At 39.5% G+C, this 23,186-nt stretch overlaps 2 protein-coding genes across 5 annotated transcripts in view; one reads left to right on the top strand and one right to left on the bottom strand.

Annotated features, from left to right (window-relative positions):
• The window catches only part of LOC148373874 (integrin alpha-6-like), a 38,586-nt gene extending 35,894 nt beyond the window's left edge, over window positions 1-2,692 (top strand). The window contains exon 25 of one of the 2 annotated variants that reach the window (XM_088329815.1): window positions 399-2,692. In XM_088329815.1, coding sequence (XP_088185941.1) covers window positions 399-548 — 150 coding nt within the window. In that variant the 3' untranslated portion in view covers window positions 549-2,692. The remainder of the gene's footprint in view (window positions 1-398) is intronic. The other variant, XM_088329821.1, reaches the window with a different exon arrangement.
• LOC148373873 (neurabin-1-like) lies at window positions 2,594-18,176 on the bottom strand. 3 transcript variants are annotated; one of them, XM_088329795.1, is made up of 20 exons: window positions 18,015-18,176; window positions 17,141-17,247; window positions 15,475-17,025; window positions 13,502-13,634; window positions 13,314-13,434; window positions 12,463-12,567; window positions 12,245-12,335; window positions 12,032-12,160; window positions 11,822-11,875; window positions 11,346-11,446; window positions 8,548-8,676; window positions 8,384-8,447; window positions 8,262-8,322; window positions 8,041-8,174; window positions 7,758-7,981; window positions 7,602-7,667; window positions 6,437-6,632; window positions 4,885-4,983; window positions 4,539-4,724; window positions 2,594-3,150 (listed from the first exon to the last, which is right to left on the bottom strand). In XM_088329795.1, the coding sequence occupies exons 3-20, from the start codon at window positions 16,897-16,899 to the stop codon at window positions 2,935-2,937; spliced, it is 3,534 nt and encodes a 1,177-aa protein (XP_088185921.1). In that variant the 5' UTR covers window positions 16,900-17,025; window positions 17,141-17,247; window positions 18,015-18,176; the 3' UTR covers window positions 2,594-2,934. The 3 variants fall into 3 exon arrangements, with proteins under 3 accessions (XP_088185921.1, XP_088185913.1, XP_088185929.1); XM_088329787.1 differs by lacking the exon at window positions 18,015-18,176 and adding an exon at window positions 17,548-17,598; XM_088329803.1 differs by lacking the exons at window positions 4,885-4,983; window positions 18,015-18,176 and adding an exon at window positions 17,548-17,597.
• Between the last annotated feature and the right edge of the window lie 5,010 nt (window positions 18,177-23,186).

Raw genomic sequence — 23,186 nt, 5'->3', positions numbered from 1 at the left:
AAGAAATCACTAAACGTGAAGAAAGAATGGCCAAGTTGACTGAACAAAAAATACCAAAAGCATTCTATGTGAATTTTGTTCAGCTTTTTCAGTTTTATCAAGTACAAACCAATTTTTTCAATCCTCAATTATTGTGAAAAATCCTATTAAAATGACCTTTTAAGTGGTGAAGACTACTATGAGGTATTGAACTCAAAAGTTAAAGTACCACTGTGCATGCATGGCCCCGGGCAATGACGCCCAACAAGCACCGACATATTCACAATTTTGACATGCTTTTGATCTTCAGCCCCAGATTTGCTGCATCTCTCTGACTTGCTTTTGTCTCTCGCTGCTGTTTTACTGCATCACATTTTTGTTACCATATTCATTATATCTCATCTGATTTATTTCCACAGTGTGGCTTTTTCAAGCGAGCCAAATACGAAGACGAGGTCCCCAGTTACAGCGCGGTCCGGATCAAACGTCAGGACAGAGATACGAGCGCCGATTGGAAAAACCTGGAAAAAAAATCCTGGGTGACGACCTGGCACGACCACCCCAGATAATCTTAACTAGTAATCACATCCCGGCGGAATGTAAATACCAAGACCATTTTTTTAGTTGTACATTTTCATTTTTTTTACTATGTGCTTCAGGGGCTTATTTTTATTTTTGAATGCAAATATTGAATGAGTAATGATGATAATGCATTGCATTTATTAGACGCTTCTCAGCGGGTGCACCACTACATACTAGGGTGGTCCTTATATATAGGGAGAATTTCTAAAATGAATACAGAGACCCCTTGCTACTTCGCACTTCAGTTATTGCTGGTTTACTCCTTGACAGGGCAAAAAAAATATTTAAAAAAAATACAACAAAAAAAGCACAAACGCTTCCCTCACCACAGAGGAACGTTTCAGACAGCCAAGATTTACGCCGATTAGCCGGCACCTCGAGACGAGATCTAAGATGCCAATTAGCCAATTCATATTAGCGCCTTTTATTCTTTGTGACTAGACACCTGCTCTGCGTTTTCTGAATCTCGATAAAAATAGTTTGTCCCGCTCCTTTTGTCATGCTTTTTAAATAATGCATCTCAAGGCTTTTTATCAAGGTGCCCAACACAGCAAAAACAATGACCAATTTTAATATACTTACTGGATTTCAATAGTTTTTGTCCATTTCTCTCTTTAATGAAGGCGCACCCCCCCAAAAAACATCGACTCACTTAAGATATGTACTGGGTTTCCAATTTGTTCTCAAGTCTGCTCTTATAAAAGCCGCCAAGAAAAAAAAAGAAGGTGCGGCGCTACTTTTCACTTAGCAGGTGATTATGGTCCTCATAACCGCAAAAACTGAGGGATCACTGGATTTTAACAAGCGGAGGCCTAGTGTGAAATCTATAAGCGAACACACCTTGTGAAGTTTCAGATGGATTGGACATACCTAAGAGGTGCCATGGCCAATTTGGCCTGGTAATATATGCAGTGGCGATTCTTGGGTCTAGCAAGGCCCCAAGCAGAAATTTATTGCAGTTGCAGCAGTAAAATGATAAAGACAAGTGGCCTCACTGTCACCTTTCCAAACTACTAATAACATGCCACGTTTAAAAACAATGATTACATTTTCTGGTTTGACTATATTATTGGTTCTAAATAGCAATCATAAAACCTAAGCATTTTGAGTAATCTTGTATTAACCTTAGTGGGCTTTATTTTTTTTTTTTAATTAAAAGTACTATTGTACTGTAGACTACTTGATAATATAGCATAGCTTTTGACGTTAAAAAAACGAATAAAGTATGGCCATGCTATTGCAAGCGTGAGTGAAACTAGACTGGCACCATTTGCACTACATCACTATCAAAAGTTGGAGAAAAAACACTATTGATCTCTGTTCAATATTATACTGCTACTGGCTTACCACCATGTTGCTCTCTTTTTTTTCCATTTATAATGAAGGTCTCAAAACGCAGTTTTTAATTCTTCACTCAACTTCTCCATCAACTGCAATTCAAATTCTGACTGTCGCAATCTAGTGGGGGCCCCAATCAACTGAATGGTGAAAAAAAATCGCCTCTGAATATAAGCAATCAGAGTTATGATTTTAAAAGGATTTTATTTGAAAAAAAAAATCATTTGAAATGTGGGTTTAAAAAACTAACATGGGGTGCAAAAGCACATCACACTTGTGTTTGGAGCTAATTTTGTTCCATTTTAGTTTCAGATGTAATTTGGGCCAAGTATGCTGACTATACCAAAAATGGCGTTAGTGCACATTTTAAATATGTCTGATCAACGTGAAACTTCGCATGAATCATTTTCTCACGGTTTCACACCCTATTCAGGCCTTCGCCGACTACAAAAGGTTGTAAGTAAGGAGCACCCTACAACATATGCAGCGTCAGCTGCCACGGGTAGTCGGAATTGGTCTGCCAGATCGGCACAGACTGTGGTACATAAGGCTGTCCTGAACTTCTCTGGATCATTTTTTGTACATTTATTTTTACTTTCAATGCGGACTTGAGTGGGGAAAGGGGATCGTCTTTTTTGTATGTGTATTTATTCATTCAAGAGGTACTTTGTTACATATAGAGAGAACCAAAGAGTCAAAGGCTTGTGTTTCTTCTTTAATGAGCACATTGTGGAATGACTGCTGTATATAAAAGTGAGGATTGGAAAATGGATTAAAATTGAAAAAAAATATATATGTTGTTGGCATTTATTGTGCTTCTGTTTAAATGAAAGTCGATGAAATAGATTTTTAAAAAAAATGACGATTTTATTAAAACAGGATTTTTAAAATCAAAGTATAAAACAATCAACAAGTGCTGTAGTGTGTGAGATTTTTGGATAATCTCTCAAACAATAAAAACATTCTCAGGGAAATGATAACAAATCCTCCTTTTCTCGTGCTGCTGTAATTTCTAAGTCTTTCGGGCGAGTTCTGTCAGAGGAGCGACTCGCTCCTTGTCATTCTTCCGCTATGTTGCAACTGCAGAGCAGAGGCGTTCTCGATCACCACGCTTCCACTTCCAAACTTGTCTTTGCGCTTGGACTCCCCTCTCCTTTTTTTCTCCCTTGCCCGCTCTTTGTCCTCTCGTTTCTTCATCTCTTTCAGCTTCTTCTTGAGAGAGGCGCGGTCACTTTGACACACGCCCATGGCCTGATAACACAAAGGGAACAAGAATCCCATTCAGACGTCAGGTTGTTTGCACCAACTTGCTTTTACACGCATTTTACCACCAGAGGGCGTCCATTATTCAATTTTGGGTTCCTCAGTATTTGTGTTTTTCTAGGGATTAAACCTGTGTTGGGTCGCAAACGACCCGTTTTCAATTTTGAATGCATACAACAACCACATTTATTAATTGCTTTAGAGGCTTCTCATATTTGTGAGGAATGGTGTCTTTTTTAAAGTTTTTACCAATGTATTAATCTTTATAACTTCATAAATCAATAAGTATCGGCATTTAGGCACACGTTTTATTATTATTTTAAATGTGTTTTAGGATGTGGCTATTTTAAAGCAGTTTTAGGGTGGTCATTTATATGCGCTGTAGGCTTATTTGGGAATATATACGGTACTTGAAGTAGTTTTGGTTTCGCTGGTCATTTTGTTTTAGATAAATAAATGAAAAATTAAAATGTGAATATATTCTACAATCTCTGCTTGAGTTGTTTGTTCATTTGGGTCATAGCTTGTCTTTAATGGTGGGTCCTGAAATCAGACCAGTTGAGAACCAGTGCTTTAGGGGACTCTCGTTTTGCCATGTTTTACAGTATACCTGCCCAAACACAAAACAAAGACATTTCCAGACATGTAAGGTAAAATCAGTAAAAACACATTTTTTGTTTGGAGTTACTCCGCTTTTTAGTTTATACATTTGTATTAAACTTTCTTTTGCAGACAACTATTCACCTGGTTCTTCAGGTAAATATTTGGGGGTCAAAACAGACCCTAACACTATAAAAGTTTTTATAATAATAATAATAATTTCCTTTGTATTGTCATTCTTTGTAACAATGTACACAGAACGAAATGTCGATACACCTGACCCGTTGTAGCGAGCCGATGCAGCCGCAGCCAACAGAGGGCGCCGCCATTTTACCAATGTTATAAGTCTTAGGTATGACTCGGCCGAGGCGCGTATTGAAAAAAATAAAATGAAATAAAAACAATTGTGTTGTAATACAACTCAGACGGGTAACAGAAAAAAACTTTATAATTCTCTTGAGGGTCATTTTACCCATTTTTGAAAAAAAGGGGAAGAAGTCCACAAGACCCACACCAAAATAAAAAAAACCCAAACAAACAGTATTTTCATGTATAAGGATTATCCTTCCTAACAAGGTAACAAAGAGTTGGTAAAAAATGGACAATGTGTTAAGTGTATTTTACAGCTGATTTAAGACAGGTCACCCGACACACCAAGTTGGGGCGTGTTGCCAGAGCTAACACATGAAGGCTAACAAAATGCATTTCTTAAGTAACAATTGAGATACCACATTTAGAATTTTTTATGTGTTTGGTTTGTTTACATAATGTCTGACCTTGAGTTTGTCAGAGTCCATGCGAAGCAGCATTTCTCCATCGACGCCTCTCGCTGCAAAATCGCTCATATACTGCTCCATGTTCATGGCCACCAACCAAAGACACACCTGCTGGCTGCTCCACTCCAACACGGGCCGATTTTGCCACTGGTTATGTTTGACCGGCAGAGGGTCGTTATCCAAAGTCTAAAAATAGCCCCAAATGCAAAAAAAGGGAACCATGGTTACAGATGGTCTCAAGATTTTGCAGGGAAATGACAACAAGCAAGTGAGCTCTGTAATCACAGAGTTTATGTGACAGAGGGCAGGAAGTGAGGAAACCAAACCAAGGCAAGGAAAGACCTACCTCTGTGGATGAAAAGGCAAAAGTGTGAGAGTGTCCAGAGAGAGAGTAATTAGAGCCACACCCCCCATTTCTGAAGCTATCCACTGGAGAGCCAAGACTCTGAAAGCAACACAAACTTTCAAACACTTGGAATAAATAGAAAAAAAAAGTGTAAAGATGTGATCTTGAAAAAAAAATTAAATAAATAAAATAAATCAATGATGTGTGAATTGCCGAGACGTTATGCAAGTAGCAGCAGTCACAGCGAAAGTAGCATAGAACAGTGGCACAAATGCATTATGCTCATACAAGTTGTAGATGACAATGTAGGGTGAAAATGGCTATGCAAGAAGAGTGGTGCCTAATCTTTGTTTTTTTCCCAATACACAAAACGTCCATTAATCAGTTGTGGCCCATATGAAGTCAATGTTGATCAACAAAATGTGTGTAACAAGTGATCTAGTCTTAAACATGTAGACTTGCACTACTGGTCAAAAGTTTGGGGTCGTTTTGAAATGTCCATATTTTTGAAGGAAAAGTTCTGTTTTTTTCAATGAATAGAGAATGAAACAGTTCAAAAATACGTACATTGTTAACATGGTAAATGACTATTTTAGCTGCAAATATCCGTTTTTGATGCAATATCTACATAGGCGTATGGAGGCCCATTTCCAGCAACCGGCACTCCAGTGTTGTAATAGTTAACGTGTTTGTAATTGTGCTAGAAGGCTAACTGATTATTCAAAAACGCTTGGGCAATGATGTTAGCAGAGCTAAAAACAGTTTAGCTATTTAGAGAAGCTGTAACACTGACCTTATATCTGCACCATATCATTTGTGGCTGTGATTAAACTTTGAGGATGGCCAGAAAAACCATAGTGAGAAACTCGACAGTCTATTCTTGTTTAAAGAAATGAAAGCTATTTTATGCGAGAAACTGGAGCTCTCCTACAATGGTGTGTACTACTCCCTTCAGGCAAGAGCAAAAACACGCTCTAACCAGAGTAAAAAGACAGTAGAGACAACCGAGAAAGCAGACAAGTTCTTCAGAGTCTCTAGTTTGAGCAATAGACCCCTTAAAGGTCTTCAACTAGCAGCTTGGTTAAATAGTAGCCACAAAACATCAGTGTCAACATCTACAGTGAAGAGGTGACTCCTAAAATACCTAAAGGCAGAGTGTCTAAGAAATAGCCATATCTGAGACTACCCAACAAAAAGGCATAATTATAGGCAAAATAACACAGATTGGCTTTGATGATGGCGGCGCACATGGACGCAGCAGCTCTCAGATTTCCAGCAAATTTCGTTTTTTTTTCTATTTAACATTAGACAACGCATTTGATTAATAAATGAGACATTTTAATGGAAAATACGAAATTTGACTGAAAGCTGAAATTCTGTCAAAAGTGAAATAATATTTTTTTTAAGAATTTTGGTCATGAGTCAGGTTGGTCAGGGGTGGAGGCCTTCAAAGCAGAGGTACCACTGAAGCAAGCACAAAATGCAGGAAGCCATAACAAAAACCTAGAAACAGACACTATACGCCAGCACGCCATCAGTGTTTCCTTCCTACCTGATCAGTTCGAGATGTGGTGGTCAAGTAAGGCAAACTGCTACTGGACGTGGAGCGCAACGTCTCCATGCCACCTCTTTGCCTCTCCTCCTCTTTGTCCTGCACTCGCTCTCCAAACCAGGCAAAAGGCAAGCAGGTGACAGAGCCTGACGAAGGAACTTCCACCGACTGGTCCACAAGGTCACCACACGACGCCCTGTACATACATGGGAGGAATCTTTGGGAAACCTGATGAGGATTTTTTTTTCCCGTCAAGCATCAGCCAAAACAAAAAGGGAACAATTCTGGATAAAAACATTAGCATTTTAAAACAGGCAACTACAGTATTAAAAATGCACCCCCCCCCCAAAAAAAAGTATTTTAAGTCATATATATGTATATATTTTCATACAGTGTATACTAGATGTAGAACCGCTGGGCACATTATACACTTATGGCAAATTAAAATGCAATGATTAATCAGTTAAGTTTTGCTGATTATATTCGCAACGGGAGTCAATCCCAGATTGTGTTGAGTGCATCAACACTCAACTACCAGAGATTCACATAGCACACAAAAAGACCTTAGACCTTATGTCACTGACACACTATTTTTGCGCACGTGCAAGAAACACTGATTTGCATGATGCATCCTGATAAGTCTCTTCACTTCTTCACCTGTGCGTGCAAACCTGTCAGTTTAATATGTATATGTATGTTGAAAAATGCTTATAATATTTTATTGAGACTGTTTTTGTTTTACGCATTGTTATTGTCACACAGTTATAGAAGTGGTGAGACAGTTTAACCTATCAGAATTCACTATGCACTGATGGTATAGTGGAAAGTGTTGGTGCCCTCACCGCTACGATTCTGGTTCGATTCCAATTGCAAACATGTGACGCGTTGAACATGGATTGATCAATCAATGCTCAGGTACAGAGATGTACTATAAATCGTTCAGTAACGCACAACTTTGATTAGTGTTTAGCATTACCAATCCTATCCACCATATTCTGCGGTATAAAGTGCATTTTCAAATTTCTGGGCAATTTGGGGTTTCTAGATGCGCGTTATAGTCTAGAAAATACGTTACATTTAAAGTATTCATGGTTAAAAATAACATACATTGCTGATGTGCCATAATTACTGCCAGACATGATTAAGGAGCTAACAAGTACCCTACCTGTTGTTCATGGAGCTCCTCTGCAGTTTTTCACTTTTCCTCTTGCTCAGAGATTTTCGAAGGCCACTGGCACGAGACGACAGCATGAAGGCAACAAAAAAAAAATTGAGCATGAGCTTAAGTTGAACAAAAAAAAAAAAAAAAAAAAACCTGCACCTGAAGTCAGGAATTTTTTTTTTAGATTTCCAGGACGAGGACTTGCTAGTGGGGGTGTTGACATCTGAAGTGATGTCAGTAATGTAGCCTGGTGGTGTGAAGAAAGACGAGTCGGCAGGGCTGTTGACAGATAAGGAGGAAGAACTGGAATGTTCAACTTGGCTGCTCCTCTGAATGGTTCCTCCAGACTGCGAGCCGCTATCCGTTGATTTTTCATCCTCTTCCTGCAGGAAACAAAAATTAATTCAATGATGCCAGCCCAAGGTTCAACTGGGAATCACACCTTTTTGAAGTTTTCCCTCAGTTTTTCTCGTGAAGGCGGGTGACGTTTGCACTTCTGGGCCAGCTGCCCTCGAGCGATGTGAGCACTGCAGTCCAGCCGTTCAGTTTGAGGAATGGCAACAAACCATTCTGGAGCTGAAATTGTGAGGTAAGCCATTAAGCATTTTCAAACAAGATTCAGCACCGGAAATTAGTAAAACTTGTTCAAAAGTTGGCACCTACCTGGAACTAAAGCTACCATTGCTTGAGACTTCCCCATCATCTGTGCATCTGTTCCCTCCAACTAGAATATTAGAAATGCTCACATTTAGCATTCATGCCAAGTGCAAAACAGCAGTCCTCACCTGATGTTGAAGCCTTTCAATTTGTTTTTTTCCTTCCATATCTTTGTCGTCTGCTTTCACCTCCCTGAGGAAACATTTTGAAGTAGAGTTCCTCAGTTTAGAAGCCAGCCTAATATTGTGCAGTGCGCTGCTAACTGGCTAATGAAGAGGAATAAAATGATTACCTGCTCTGATACTCTTGGACTAATCTCCTGGCCTTGTTGCATTCGATTTCTAGGCGGTCTGATTGGCTCTGGGCTTCAGCTAGCCGCTGGCTCACCACCTGGCAAAGCGTCTGGGCCTCTTGCCAATACCTGATAAACACAAAGAGGCTGCTGCTGCTCCTTGAAAGTCATTTAGATTGAAGTAAAAGTTTCTAGTCTTTTAACAAAGGCTTGTAGGAAGGATCACTAAAGCTCTGACTTCCGATCGAAAGCCTCGTTGAATTATTGCTAAGCCTCATTAACATTGGTGAAGACATCTTTGAGCATGCGTTTTCTCTTTCAAAATAAATCCTAATGTGAATTTGTAAAAAAAAAAAAAAGCCTACAAATCAAAGTAACATGATTTAACTGGCTTCTGACCATATTACGGTTATCAGGAAACAAAATAGTTTTCACAATCATATACTCTAGGTGTCCACAAATCTAAAAGATAACATTTTGCTTTATCTACATCTGGGATGTCAAACTCAGTTTGGCTCTGGAGCTGGATCCAGACTATGTTCTCAGGCGGACCGGATCAGTAAAAGAATGTCAACTTAAAACTTTCAGCTAACCATAGTCTTAGTATGCTTTATCATTCATCCTACTTTAGTGGCCTACTCTACAAAATATAATGACAGATGATAAGGCATCTTTTCTTAGCATAACACATTGATTTATAAACAGGAAAAAATGTGTTAATGTTTTGCATTGAATGCGTTAACTGGCTTGTGTTAACAGTTAAATAAATAGTTTTACACGTGACACAACTCACCACGCTGTACAAACAGAAGTAGGAGCTATGGACAAAATGTAATGTTTGCCTTATTTGTCATACTGGTTAGAAATGAATAAAAATGAAACAAAATTAACGTCTGAGCAGTGCATGGGCAATAAGAATAGACCACGTCAAATACAACTATTAGGCTAGCCCTCAAAAACTAAATATATACAAACTGTAGCAAAAAAGTATGGAATTATCAGTGTTGGACAAGTACTCACTCCACCATTTTATTCTACAGAACAAACTCAGATAAAAAGCATGAAAAAATTATCACCAAAAAGTTCAATTCCTCGGCATTCAGAAACAGTAAAATATATAAATAAAAACTTTGTGGTGGTTTGTAAATGCTACTTTTGAGTACAAAATAGGGAAACACTCAGTCGATTTCCTTTCCTTAATTGGGCACCAGGTTTAGATCAAGTCTGCTTGTTAGTCAGAAGTTAAAAACAAGCCCAATTACACTTATCACACCTGGACTAAGTGGATTGCCGCCTTAAGACCAAAGACAGGATAGTCAAACTTCTTGAAGGCAACTCTACTCGTATGGTTGCCAAAGATGTGGGCTGTTCACAGTCAGCTGTATCGAAGATTTGGACCAAGTACAAACAGCATGGGAAGGTTGTTAAAGACAAGCGTATTGGTAGGCCAAGGAAGACATGTAGGCAAACCACTAAAGGCCATGTGTCTTGAAAACAGAAAATGCACAACAAGACAAATTAAGAGGAAATGGGAAGAAGTTGTAGTCAATGTATGTCAAAATTGTGCAAAATTGCCCAAAAGGAAATGGGATTTTTTTCAGAATGTTAGTCAGATCTGTTTAAAAGTCGAGCAGCTACTGAATTTGAAGGAATTTCTCTACTCGTCCATCTCGCATCATTGTGTAGCAATTAGCCTTCTTTACAAAAAGCAATCTAACACGAATGGAACAGGTGATATTTGTTGACATATCCATTAACACATTGAGCATTTTTGCGCATAATGCTTGAGTAAACTGTTCGGTTACTTGTAAAGTTTTTGCCACGAAAGTGGACGGGGCAATCACCAGGTTTCTCCGCGTTGCGCTGCTTTTGCATTGCTTCACAGCTGTAGTCACGCAGCAGCCGTATTGTTCTCTGGAGAACCATACTTTGTGTTTTGACTGCAATGATCACTTTATTATTTATTATTTCATTCCAACCAAACGAAGGAACAATCAGTCATTGCTTCTTGATCTACCCACACTGTTGTCGCAATCTACAAGTAGATCGTGATCAACGTATTAGGCACTCCTGCTTTATTGACCTTTAGCAGCCAGAGGGAGCATTTGGTTTGCATTTATTGAAGAAAAAAAATTACTTGTTTGAAATGACCTAGAGACTGGTTTCTTTTTTGTCACCCAGAAATTTATGGCAGGAGACATTAAATCATCAAACGGGCCGGTTCAACCCACTAGGCGCATGTTTGACATGACTAAATCATCTGCTGTAGGAATTTTAAGTTCTACTGCTTAAAAATAACTAATAAATACATAAATAAAAACAAGACACCACAGTGGCTCTAGTTGATTGGTCACAGTCTCATTTTCAGGTGGCTGTGACTTCTTACCCCCTCTAATAAAAATAACTAGAATAAAAATGATAAATGGTCATCAACTTGCGTTTTAGCACAGCCTCAAAATACTGTAAATTGAGTCGAGCAAAAATGCATCCCACAATCAACATGTTATAAATAAGAACGCGAATAGGGTTATTGCAACATATTACTCATCGGTTTAGTTTATTGATGTGTACCGTTACCCAATGCTAAATGTATAACACACTGGTCATCCTTGAAGGGGGATTACCACTTGTGAGGCCCCCTCTCAAGGTCTATTTTCCTTGTGCTGATGTTTTAGTTTTCCCTTGCCCGCATGTTGGTTTAAGATCAGGCGATGGTGTATTTGTAACCTGTTCAGTCCTTTGAGACATTTTGTGATCAAAGCCTATACAAATAAAATGCAACATGACTTGACCCTTACTTTTCTAGCTTGGCAGCCTTCTCAGCTACGTCCTCCACTTGTTGTTGCAGTTCTGCCTTTTCGCGCTTCCACCTCGCCTGCTCTTCCTCGTGTGCTTTCAACTGCATGGAGAACAACCTTGATTTAGTAACGAGTGCAGCATATGGCACTCTCCAATACAAAAAGGAACTTGCTAATCCTTTCATCAGTCCACTGCTCAAAGTGTGCTATTTTGAGCACACTGTCTCAATATCCCCCCGGTTCAAAAATTGGAAAACAACAAACTAAAAGAATCTTTGATGCTATCCGTCAAAATCGAGCAGAGAGATAGTGGTCGCAAGCCAGTCACTTTCCTATTTTTAAGTTGCAGCAAGAAGTGTCCCTTGCCCTAATAGCGCCATCCCATCGGCTGTTAAAATAGGCCAGAATGTTCCGAATGTGAAAGATGCTTTTTGAATATTGTGCATGTGTGAGTGTGCTTACACTAATGGACCTACCATCTCTCTGGAACTTTGAAGCTCCTTTGATGTTCTTTGCAACTTTGAACGAAGCTGTAAATGCAAAAAAAAACAAAACAAAAAACGAATGTTAAACATTTCTTGTCATACCAAGGAGGAGAAAAGTTTGAGTAGGCATTTTGATTTTGTAATCCAAAACCTTTTAAGTTTTCTAAGCCAACTCTATTTCAGGGTGTATTCCATTATTACCTGATGGTATATGAGGTGGAATTGTGCATTATCCAGACAGGTCAGTCTAGACATGTCTTCTTCCTCCTCCTCTTCTTCTATGGAGAAGGTCTCAGACATACAGACATCCTCTTCTGAATCCACACGATGCTAAGAACCAAAAATCAGAGTGTTTCGAAACGACTTTCCTCAATCACATCACCTTCTGGATCTTCACTTATGTCCACTATGAACCTTTTGTGAAGCCTTTTCCATTTCCAGGCTTTCATTAACTAAGCGCGCCACCTCACTCTCCACCCCCTCTTTATCTCTGCCAATCAGAAACCTGGTGAGGGATGAAAATTTCATTGCACACAAATCTAGCTAAACATAATGACCAATCAAAGTGGCTGCTCAATTGTAGATTTTTTTTGTCACACTAGTGATGAAATTTAAAAAAAAAAAAAACTTACTTGACCAGACCTGATGTATTTTTGAGTGTTGTTGCAGCAAACAGCTGTGACACACCCACCAAACTAACACCATCCACCTCCACAATCTGATCATTCACACGAATCCTAAAATGAAACCCAAACAAATCAAATTATATTTTGGGCTGTAATGCATTATATTAAGATTTGATACATCTAGTAACCTAAATGTAATTTAAAAAAAAGTCAAGGTTTTAGTGATTCCACAAAATTTCTGCCACTGTAATACAGGAAAGTGTTGAGCCCCGATAGTAATCTTTTTTCTTTTAACCAAAAGATACAAGTTATTCGAAAGACAACATGGTTCTGTTCTGAAAAGAGCTTTCCTATGATGGTACGTAATCGATTACAGGAAGGATAGAAAGATAATCTCAATGCATTTTCCTTCTGTGCTACACATTATACATTTCTTTCAAAAATAAATAAAAAACCAAGCAGTCTCCCCCCCAAAAATGAAAACAAAAGTCATTTTTGAACTGTAATTTTAATATAGTAATATTTATGTTTGGTTGTATAATCCTTAGGATGAAGTGTCAATTATTGCACATTTCAGACTTCAGAAGGACTACTCTGCAGCCAATTAAGCCATCACCATTTGACTTAGCGTTGCATCTTGTGTAGAACTACAAAACAAACTATATTGCATCGCATGTTTGGAGGTGGCCACCAAACATGAATTGGTTATCATACTTAAAACATTGCACACAATTAGAATACCACAGAAACATGGACGGGAGTGCCTTAGAAACAAATACACCCCAAATTAAGGAGGATCGCCAGCAATGTTGAATGACATTTCTGTGAAGGAAAAAGCCATATTTGCAGTCTTGCACCTTCCATCTTTTTGTGTTGCTCCACCTTCAGTAACTGTTTTGACAAAGATCCCAAGTTTCTCCAGGCCCTGGTCTGCTCCTACTCCCATTCCAATGATACTGATACCCAGCCCGTTGTCTTCTAGAAGAAATACACCAAGTGTAAAGCTTTAAAATGCATAACTGTATAAAACTGCAGAAAGACAAACCTTTATTGATCTCCACTTCAAAAACATCCATTTTGTCCACTCTCTTCTCCAGTTCATACTCGGCCGAGGCAGACACTGGGTCAATGTCATCATTGCGCCGGTCGTACACTGCATTACTGTAAGTGCTGTAAACCTAAAAGATGACAAGCACACATTATTGAAACATTTTAGAAAAAAGAAATGGCAAGCTTATTGGACGTTTGTAGTTCACTACGTTTTCAATTCTAGTCTAGTTGAACATTTTGATCTGAATGGCGATAAACTACTGTAATTTTTTCCCATCACTTAGCATTTCTTCTCAAGACCCTCTTTGCACTCATTTTCCCAACAAAAACACACAAAATATGCAATTTGTTACGGGATTTGATATACTTTGCGATTTGGGTCAACTTGTTAATGTTGTACATAACAATCCAAATAGGGGTGCACCAATTTCTCAGCCCTAATTTTCCAGATTTGGGGCAGTCTGCTACGTCGATTACCTCAACAAACAACTTTCATCTCCCTTTTATTTGCTGTGATAATGTCATCCACCGTCTTTTTGTGTCAACTTTGAATATAAATTTGGATAACCAATTCATAGTCTAATTTAATAAACTGATTTAATTGCTTGAAATATGTATTGTTCAAGATTTATGAGGTTTTGTCTTGCATGTCAATAAAACAGTGTTCTTTTAAAGATTAAGGAGCGGCATGGTGCGTGAGTGGTTAGCGCGTCCGCGGCACAGTTCTAAGGTCATGGGATCGAATTCTCCTGTGCGGAGTTTGCATGTTCTCCCGTGCGCGCGTGGGTTTCCTCCGGGTACTCCGGTTTCCTCCCATATTCCAAAAACATGCGTGTCAGGTTAATTGGCCGTTCCAAATTGTCCCTAGGTGCGAATGAGTGAGTGAATTGTCTGTCCCTGTGTACCCTGCGATTGGCTGGCAACCAGTTCAGGGTGTCCCCTGCCCACTGCTCGGAGATAGCTGACCCTACTGAGAATAAGCGGTGCAGATAATGGAAGGAAAGACTAAGGATATGTGATAGGCCCTCATTACATATCCATATTGCTATCGGTGCACCCTTAAATGCAAATATATGGACTGCACTTCACTGACAGCAAATTCAGTATGATCTGTACAAAAACAGATACTCACTATGGATTGACCAAGTAGTTGTTTTTTTTTTTTTTTAACTGCCGCCAGTGTGGTTTGAAATTTATATTAGATCTCAATATATTAAGCCTTTGATTTCTTCGCATCCTGAAGTTACATGCGAGCAATAAGCATGCTTCTTTTATAACAGCAAGCCTGTTCAATATTGGTAAGGCAGTGTTTCTCAACTGGAGGGTCGGGACCCTAAAGTGGATCGTAGGCCTTTCCCTTGGCCAAATAATAGCGATTTTTTTTTGGGCCCAGTCTTTGAGGTTTTACAGTTATGTCAGCTCATTTAAGGTACGCTATTGTTATGCAAAATAAATGCTAATTTCTGGCCAACAAGTATTTAAACTATGTATATTTACTATGACTGTATTTGATTATTATTTAAATTTGCATTGGTTGTTTTAAGGAATGTTTTTTTCTTAGCACTAGGAGGTGCGAAATAATACACGGTTACTTTAAAAAAATGCAGCTAATTTAGGGATTAGTTTTTTTAAAATGTGAATATACATATCCTACTATCTCTCATTTAAACAGTAAAACAATATATTTGAGAAGTGGAATTTTATTGATTTCTTTCACTGCTTGTAATGAGGGCTGAGATGCTGGGTCCTCAAGTAAGACCACTTGAGAACCACTGGTGTAAAGGACATGCATTGCTGGCTTACATTTAAATGGAAGTTTGACAGAGTGAAGCATGTGGGATCTAGTCTTTTTGTCATCGATGCATGAAAAACTAGGCTGTTGCGTCATATTTTTTTAGCAGCGTAGTGAGCACACACACAAAAAAAGGTAACAGATTTGTTATTTTTTTTCAAATAAGCATTGTTTACCTTGATTGGCGCTGAGGAGAAGCTGACCTTCCTCTTTAAGCCACCTGGGACATCATCATTTTCCTGGTCAGACAGTTGAGGAATTCCAGGAATCTCTTCATTTTCCAATGAAAGAAAATTGCTAGCGTGGAAAGAACTTTCTAAATCATCCTCTTCAAAGGTTGCACCCTCCACGCAGGATTCAAATCCATTTAGAGGCGTTTTTTTGCTCTCAACTCGTCCCTCGGTGGTTCCTTCTCTTCTCTCATTTACTTGAGTCTCCAAATTGGAACGTTCCTGGATCTCAGCTGTCATGGAAACTTTCCTTGCAACTTCATTTACCCTACAAGTGTCCTCTTTTTCCACATTTTTCTTAACAACCTCTCCCATGTTGCAGCCCCGCTTTTTTGGGCCGTCAGTGTGCAGGCAAAGCCCCTCCCAACGTTGTTCATTCACCTGCTCGTACTTGTTCGCAATAAAGCTACAATCTCTTGCAATGAGTTCCATCAGACAAGTGTGGGACAAATCCAAACTAGGATCCTCAAAAACATCATCGACTAGGTCGTTAAAATATTCCCCTTTGCCCGCCAGACTTTCTTCTGTATTGACAGGCCATTCTTTATCCTTCTCTTCACTGTCATCACTCTCTGAAGATTTCACATGCACAAGCTCAGCTCGGAGTGGGCCCTCAGGGATCAAGCAAGAGTCAAGAGCAGCTCTTTCGACCCAATCTTCCTTTGATTCACCCGCTGGGTTGCGCCCATGCTCCGCCGCCAGAGAGGAAGATTTAGTTGGTTCCCTGCTGAGGATATCTGACATAAGAGATTTGGGGCACGTCGTTAAAGAGGTTTTGGGCAAGGACATATTCATGAAGTGTTTTTTAGGGAATTTGTCTTCACGTAAGCCAGCTTTCTCATCTTTGCTGAAAAAGAATTTGAAACCCTGCCCTTCACTACCGGCACTAGTCACTTTAGTCTCAAATAACTTCTTGGTCACTGAGAACTTTTGCGCGAGGGCGGCCCTGTCAATGTTCTTTATCTCGTCTGATCGGCCCGGCTTATCTTGAAGAAAGGTCTCAGGTGTTGAGCCGCTGGGTATTGAAAACGGCAATGTTGGGAGTGGTGTGTTGGGATTCTGAGAAGCTTCTGGCGTGCTGGAACTGGACTGCCCAGAACCACCAATTTGTTTTAACTGTTGGCTGTCCATTTGGAGGAAGATGTTGTCCCTAATTTTTGGACCTCTGGTGCTGCAAATTCTTCCTCGACTACTGCTGGGAATGGACAGAAGTGGGTCGGACAGGCTGCTTGCCTGTTGTACTGAAGAAGAACGCAACGCATTCTTTGGACCGGTACCACTGTCGAATGAGCATTTAATGGCGTGGAAGTCTGACTCGTATGAAATCGTGTGAAGAGAGGCAGTTCGGGCTTTAGGGTCTTTCCGCATCATGAGGGAGTGAAAATCAGCTAAAAGTAGATTTTTCCAAAGTAGCGTTCATAAATTGTGCAGGTGTAATAAACGATATGCAAAAGGTGAAACTTCTTCGCGAGGTCCTGCGTAGGAGAGGCTCTAGTTCTAAAGTGACAGACACAAACGATTTGCATGTTAAAAGCACATAAGACTCAGGATGTTGTCGTTTTTTGTAACTAAACCAGAAAAAGTGAGAAACTGCCAGAATAACTCGACTCACCAAGCAGCGGGTGGCGAGAACATTTCTTTGCTTGTTATATGTAAAATTTCCCAAGTCCAAACCAAACGCAGGTAGGCAGTAGACGGCTGCTGCAATTAGCTTTTATGCTGCATTCCAAACAGTAGGAAATTACAAAAACATTGATTTTCTTTAAATGCCATACACGATGCACAGAATAGCATAGCAGGTTCAAGATAACATTTAACAACTCCAAATGCATTCCAAGCCAGAGTCAAAAACCATTCCCGAACATTAATTTGAGGATTTCGGAAATTCCGACTGTCAGTGAAAGCATCATATCACCAATATCGTCTCACAAGAGACGCCCAAAACAAAATTTAGATATACAGTGCGTATCTATCTGTTTTTGTTCAAAACTACATAAAAAACTTTTTTTAATGTCTTACCGTCAGCGCCTTTGCCCCGCAGACCTTTGCAGGCGTCCGTCTCACTACGACCAAGACAGACAGATGGCGACTCATGCCTTTTAAGACTGTAAATGGATAATCCCTTGTAATCCTGTGTAAACGACTCCAGTAAAACTGCCTGTCTATCTATCTATCTATCTATCTATCTATCTATCTATCTATCTATCTATCTATCTATCTATCTATCTATCTATCTATCTATCTATCTATCTATCTATCTATCTATCTGTCTATCTGTCTATCTGTCTGTCTGTCTGTCTGTCTGTCTGTCTGTCTGTCTGTCTGTCTGTCTGTCTGTCTGTCTGTCTATCTATCCATGAGCTTGAGTCAAGACATGCATCCTTTCATCTAGTTTGCCATCCGTCCATCCGCCCAATCATCCATCCATCCACCCATCCACCCACCCATCCATCCATCACATTTTCCACAATCGTCCCTTTACTTACCTTATTGTTATGTTGCATCACCATTGTCGAGACGACCTTCTATTCTTTTACTGATATTCTCAGAAGAAATCTTTTTTATGAAAACACACGTGTTTTCATCAATGCTAGTTTGTGCATCCACCACCAAGCTGCTTCTTGAAACGAATGAGAACGGCGATGGCGTTCCTGTTACCGCACTCCGGCCCCGTCAGTACCCACCTGTGCATTGGCACACCTTCTCGTGTCTTTGTGAAGCAAATTTGTGTGGCTGATGGACCCAACCAGACTGAGACTGGTTCCACTCACTGCGACCTGGATCTAAATGGAGAGCATTCTCCCAGGTGGCAATAGGACCTAGATGATATAAATAGTGGGCAATGAAAAAGATGAATGAAAAATGAGGCTAACCAAATGAGGGAGCGCATAGAGGAAAAGTAAATTCAATATTGACACAAATTCGATGAAATTGAAATGTGCATCAGGATTTACAATGCAGAGATGAAAACGTATTTTAAAATACGTATCTATTGACGATGTTTGAAATGTCCCAAATCATAGAATTGTTTTTTGAAGGGGGAACAGTGTATAAGGGTACTACTGACACAAGACAGTTATAACTTTTTGATGGGGTTACAGTTTAATTTAAAAGGGTCATTGTCAAGCTAAACATAGAACAAAGACACATTCAGAATTTATAAAAATGTTGTTTGAAGGGAAACTGTCTTATATTTATACCTCTATTTACAGTATTTCTTGTTCTCTGATTTTCACTGGTTTAATATTTTATTTTATTTTTTTAGCTAATTTTTACGTCACTTTTTTCTTTTCCTTTGATCTTTGTTCTTTCATTTTTCTTTTTTGCCTTTTCCTTTAAAAACAAAGTCCTTCCCCTCTGATATTTCTCCTTCTGTCATTTTTTTCTTCGTCAAAGGCTGGGCATAAAAATAGGAATAAAAATGTTGCTTATTTGTCATTTTGAGGCTATGCAGTTTATGTTCTTCCTTGTGCTTTTTAGCATTCGAATTTGGTGGCAATATACAATACAGTGACATTTAGTGGTCAATGAAACCCACGGTCCTTTTCCTCTAAGCGAAGCCCACCGAAAAATGTTCTTCATTCATTCACTTTTCACAGATCCCTTAACCGCATGGGTTGTCAGTACACCAATAAAGACGCAACTCTGGACATCCTTCTCCACTGTTGACTGTCCCTGGCCTGTTCTTGGGTCGTGGCAAAGTTGGCACCAGTCCATTCCTTAACGCTGTCGTCTCCGTTCTTCTTCGTTTTTCCTCTCACACTGCCTCCTTGGACTCTGCCCTTGATAATTATCTTAGTCAGTATTCATGATCTTGTGCGTGACCTTAACACTAAAGTTTCCGTCTGCGCACAGTTGACAACAGTTCTTCGTAGGGTCCAATGTGCCCTCTGATGGTGTTGCGCACCAATTTGTTTGTCACGTAAGTAGCTTATACCTCGAAGTTTCCTGTAGCATCTCTATGGCTTGTTTTTTTTTTTTTAGTGTTGCTGTGAGAGTCCACGTCTCGGAAGCGTAGAAGAAGGTGTAAGCGCTAGCATGAGTATGATCGTTGATTTCACTGCTATGTTGTCACCACAGTTTTTTTCCCTCCAGGTGTGTTTAAGTCTGGCAAGTGTGGCTGTGGTTTGAGCTACCTTGGTCTTGGTTTCTGGTTCTGACCCTTTTTCCTATATGACATCTGATATTTAAATTGGGTGACACGTTTAAGCTCTCTGAAGTTGATGGTGATACCTTGGGGATTGTTGGTCATTACTTTTTTATTTTGTCTATGCTTATTTCCATCCAATACTGGGTTGATGCTTTGTCTAGGCAATTGAGTTCCTGTTCATCTTCTGCCAATCCGGCAATATCATCAACAAAACGGAGGGTAGTGATGTTGTGTCCCCTAATACTGAGTGTACTTTCATGTTGCTTCGGAGCTTCGGACATGTACCTCTCCAAGAAGATGTCGAATAATGTCATTTCAATAAAGGTGGAGAGAGAATGCAGCCTGGTCTCACACTGACTGTGGTTCGAAACCATGCTCCAATGGTACCATTGATCAGTACCGCACTGTTGGCATTTGCATAGAGTTTTTCAATGGTCTGAACTAGTTTCTGGCCCATGTTGTACTTCTGCATTTTGGCCCATAAAGCCGCTTGCCATGCTCTGTCAAACGCCTTCTTGAAATCAAGAAAAACGTGAATGGGTTTCTCTGGTGTTGTTGAAACTTCTCACATAGGATGCGCAGATTAAAAAATCTGTTCTGTGGTGCTCCTTCCCACCCTGAAACCTGTCTATTCTTCAGCCAGGATATTTTAAGCCTGTGGTTTCAGTCTGTTCGGTCGGACCTTTAGCATAACTTTACTTGCATGGCTGATGAGACTGAGGGTTCTGTAGTTGGAATATAGTTGAGGGTTTCCTTTCTTTGGTAGCATGACGACTAGCAATTTAGTCCATGCAGATGGCCACTGTCTTGTTTTCCAATTCTTTGTCAAAATCTATCTCTATAATTTGCTTACCATCATTTTGTATAAGTTCAGATGAGATGTTGTCAATTCCTGGAGACTTCATTTTTTAGAGAGTAATTGCTGCCTCTACTTCTTCTCTGAGGATAGGGAAGTCATCGCTTTCCCTTGGACCGGAATTCCTACGAACTTCAGATTCTCCCTGTGTCGGGTGGTTGGAGAGTTTGGAGCAGTATTCCGTCCATCTATTCATTGTCTGTTTTTCTTTAGATAGCTTATTCCCTGCTTCATCCTGAATGCTGCTGACTTTTGCCAGTTTTGTTTGTGTTCTATTTGAGGCACACATTTGACTGTGCATTGGTCTTCGATCAATTTCTCCTTTGATTCTCTCAAGCTTTTTCAAATTTTCTTGTGTGCTGATTTATATTTGGCTGCTCCTCCAGAGCTGTTTAGTTTCTTCTTTAGTTATTGCCCATCGTCGCAATGTTGGAGATTTTGGTTGTAACCCACAACGTTATCTTCTTCAGGCGTTATCTTACAATATTTTTTGCTGTTTCAGTCATCTTCTCTGAGAACTTAGTGGTCAGGGTTTTGACATCTTCATTTAAGACAATCCAAAGAGCAAACTCTGCTGATAAAGGCCTGGAAGCTTTCGACCACCTATGGGTCTTTCGGTTGCTCAAGGTCAAACTTGATCCTTGAGTTCTGTGACTTCTTGACCTTCTGGAGGCAAACGCGGAAGTTCATCATGACCAGGTCGGGGTCGCTTCCCACATTGGCTCCTGGATATGAGCTCTTTCCTGATTCATTCATTACTGATTCATTGATCTTCATATTTTTCAAATGTTTTTTTTTTATTTCTAGATCTTATTACGTGAAGAGAATTTCCCCAAAAATATTTGAGAAAAGTGGAATGTTTTTATCATAGCTTTTTTCGTAGAAAACACAATTTGTCCCAACCTCAACCAGACCCTAACTCCGAGGGCCCACAACTTAATTGAATTTGAGACCTCTGGTTTTTAAGTTTACCAATTTAATACATTTATTTGCAAATATGTACATTGTTAAATACCGTCAGAGGAATTAGTTGACAAATAGACTCAAACAAGTGTGACCTGATATTGGCGCAGTATTCTACATAGTCTGTCTTACTGTGAATAAGTGCAGCGTTGTGTTTGTAAGGTACATTATAGCTTAGTAAGAAGTTATTGCAATCATTAATAAGGGGAGTAATAGGCTGAAGTTGACAGGTATGATCAGGAGACTGTTGATGATAAGTGAGCACCTACTGTACACCTAAAATTAAAATTACTGTAGCTTTAAATGAACATGCACACAAAAAGTTTTACAACACATTTTTTAATGTCGTATTTTTTTTGCCAATGGTAGATTGCATACACAAACTGGACGAACTGATGCTGGCGGTAAGTGGTCACGAGCGAGTCTCTAGTTGGTTGCCTCTGGGACCACTCTGGAAGTGGATTTTCCTTCGTACAGTGAGGTGGATTTTTGTAAAATAAGGATCATACACAGATATTCCTCGTGTTCAAAGATGCTCATATGACGAGGTACCACTTTACTTGCATTTCTCAGACACGCCCCAATAAACTCCTCTTTTATTATTATATTTTTTCCCGTTCATCCTCATATTCTTTCATAATCTTTAAGTCTTTATGTTACATGCATTACTCTTGAATGCCATGTCTAATCTTGTTGCAAACAAAGTTTCACAACATTGATATCAATGACAATGAAAACTATTCTAATTCTATCTTGGGTTTTGGGTTGGCATTTGGACTCTACTAGAACAGGCCTTCCCTTACTTTCACCATTTTCATGCTGCACTGACAAATAAAATAACCTGCAAAGACAAGCATGATTTCATTCCCCAGCACCTACCCAACCCCGATTCTTGTAACCTAATGTGTTCCTCCATGAACAGCTAAGCAAAAAGTAAGATAAAAGCAGTCATATTCTGTGAAAGATAAAGCAACAGGGCTCCTTGAACTCAGTTGGACATTGTTAACACATACTTAACAGAAAAATTATTTAACTTTAAACTTTTTAGGGGCACCTCAAACAAAACACCCCATCATTAAATGTGGTGTCTGTAACTTCAAAATATTCTACTTGCTGACTCCAACATTGCAGTCTCTGTCAAGCTGCTTGTATGAAGCATGCCTGTACATGACTCTTAGATGCAGTTGAATAATATCCTCTTTTTGGTGGTTTGGGTTGGCATTTGGACTGTATTTGAAACAGTCCTTTTCTAACTCTGACCATTTTATACTGGAATAAAAGAAAACCTTGAACACGCACGTGAATTCAACACTCCTCACCCCTACCCCTTGCCTAATCAACGATTAAAAGAAAGGAGACAGGCACGGTAAAAAAATAGACATAAAGGCTCTTTGAACTCAGTTGGGCATAACATAAGAGAAAATCTCATCTCATCTCATCTCATCTCATCTCATCTCATTAGCCGTACCAAAATATTTATTTTGATTATTTTTAAAGACACATAAACGTATGCACCCCACCGACAAAAATGATGTGCAGGTGTACCCCCCCCCCCATTAAATAGTTCTATCCTTCATTTTTCTTCTTAAGTCTTTGATATAGTTTTGCCCTGCAGTTCCCCACGCAAGTCAGCCAGACAGGCACACATTCTGTGAAGGCAGCAGCGCCGTGCAGCAGTGTGCAGCTGTG

The sequence above is a fragment of the Urocampus carinirostris genome, chromosome 1 (genome assembly GCF_059441175.1).
Source record: "Urocampus carinirostris isolate Australia breed hairy pipefish chromosome 1, RoL_Ucar_1.0, whole genome shotgun sequence".
NCBI lineage: Eukaryota > Metazoa > Chordata > Actinopteri > Syngnathiformes > Syngnathidae > Urocampus > Urocampus carinirostris.
The sequence above is the reverse complement of the archived record's forward strand: the minus strand, read 5'-3'. Positions and strand labels throughout refer to the sequence as shown.

Excerpts from the sequence above, each read along its gene's own strand:
- LOC148373873 (XM_088329795.1), bottom strand. The coding sequence starts at position 16,899 with ATGATGCGGAAAGACCCTAAAGCCCGAACTGCCTCTCTTCACACGATT. Across the intron at positions 12,161-12,244 it reads TGGAAAAGGCTTCACAAAAG|CATCGTGTGGATTCAGAAGA; the intron begins GTTCATAGTGGA and ends TTTGGTTCTTAG. Across the intron at positions 3,151-4,538 it reads TGGACTCTGACAAACTCAAG|GCCATGGGCGTGTGTCAAAG; the intron begins GTCAGACATTAT and ends TTGTGTTATCAG.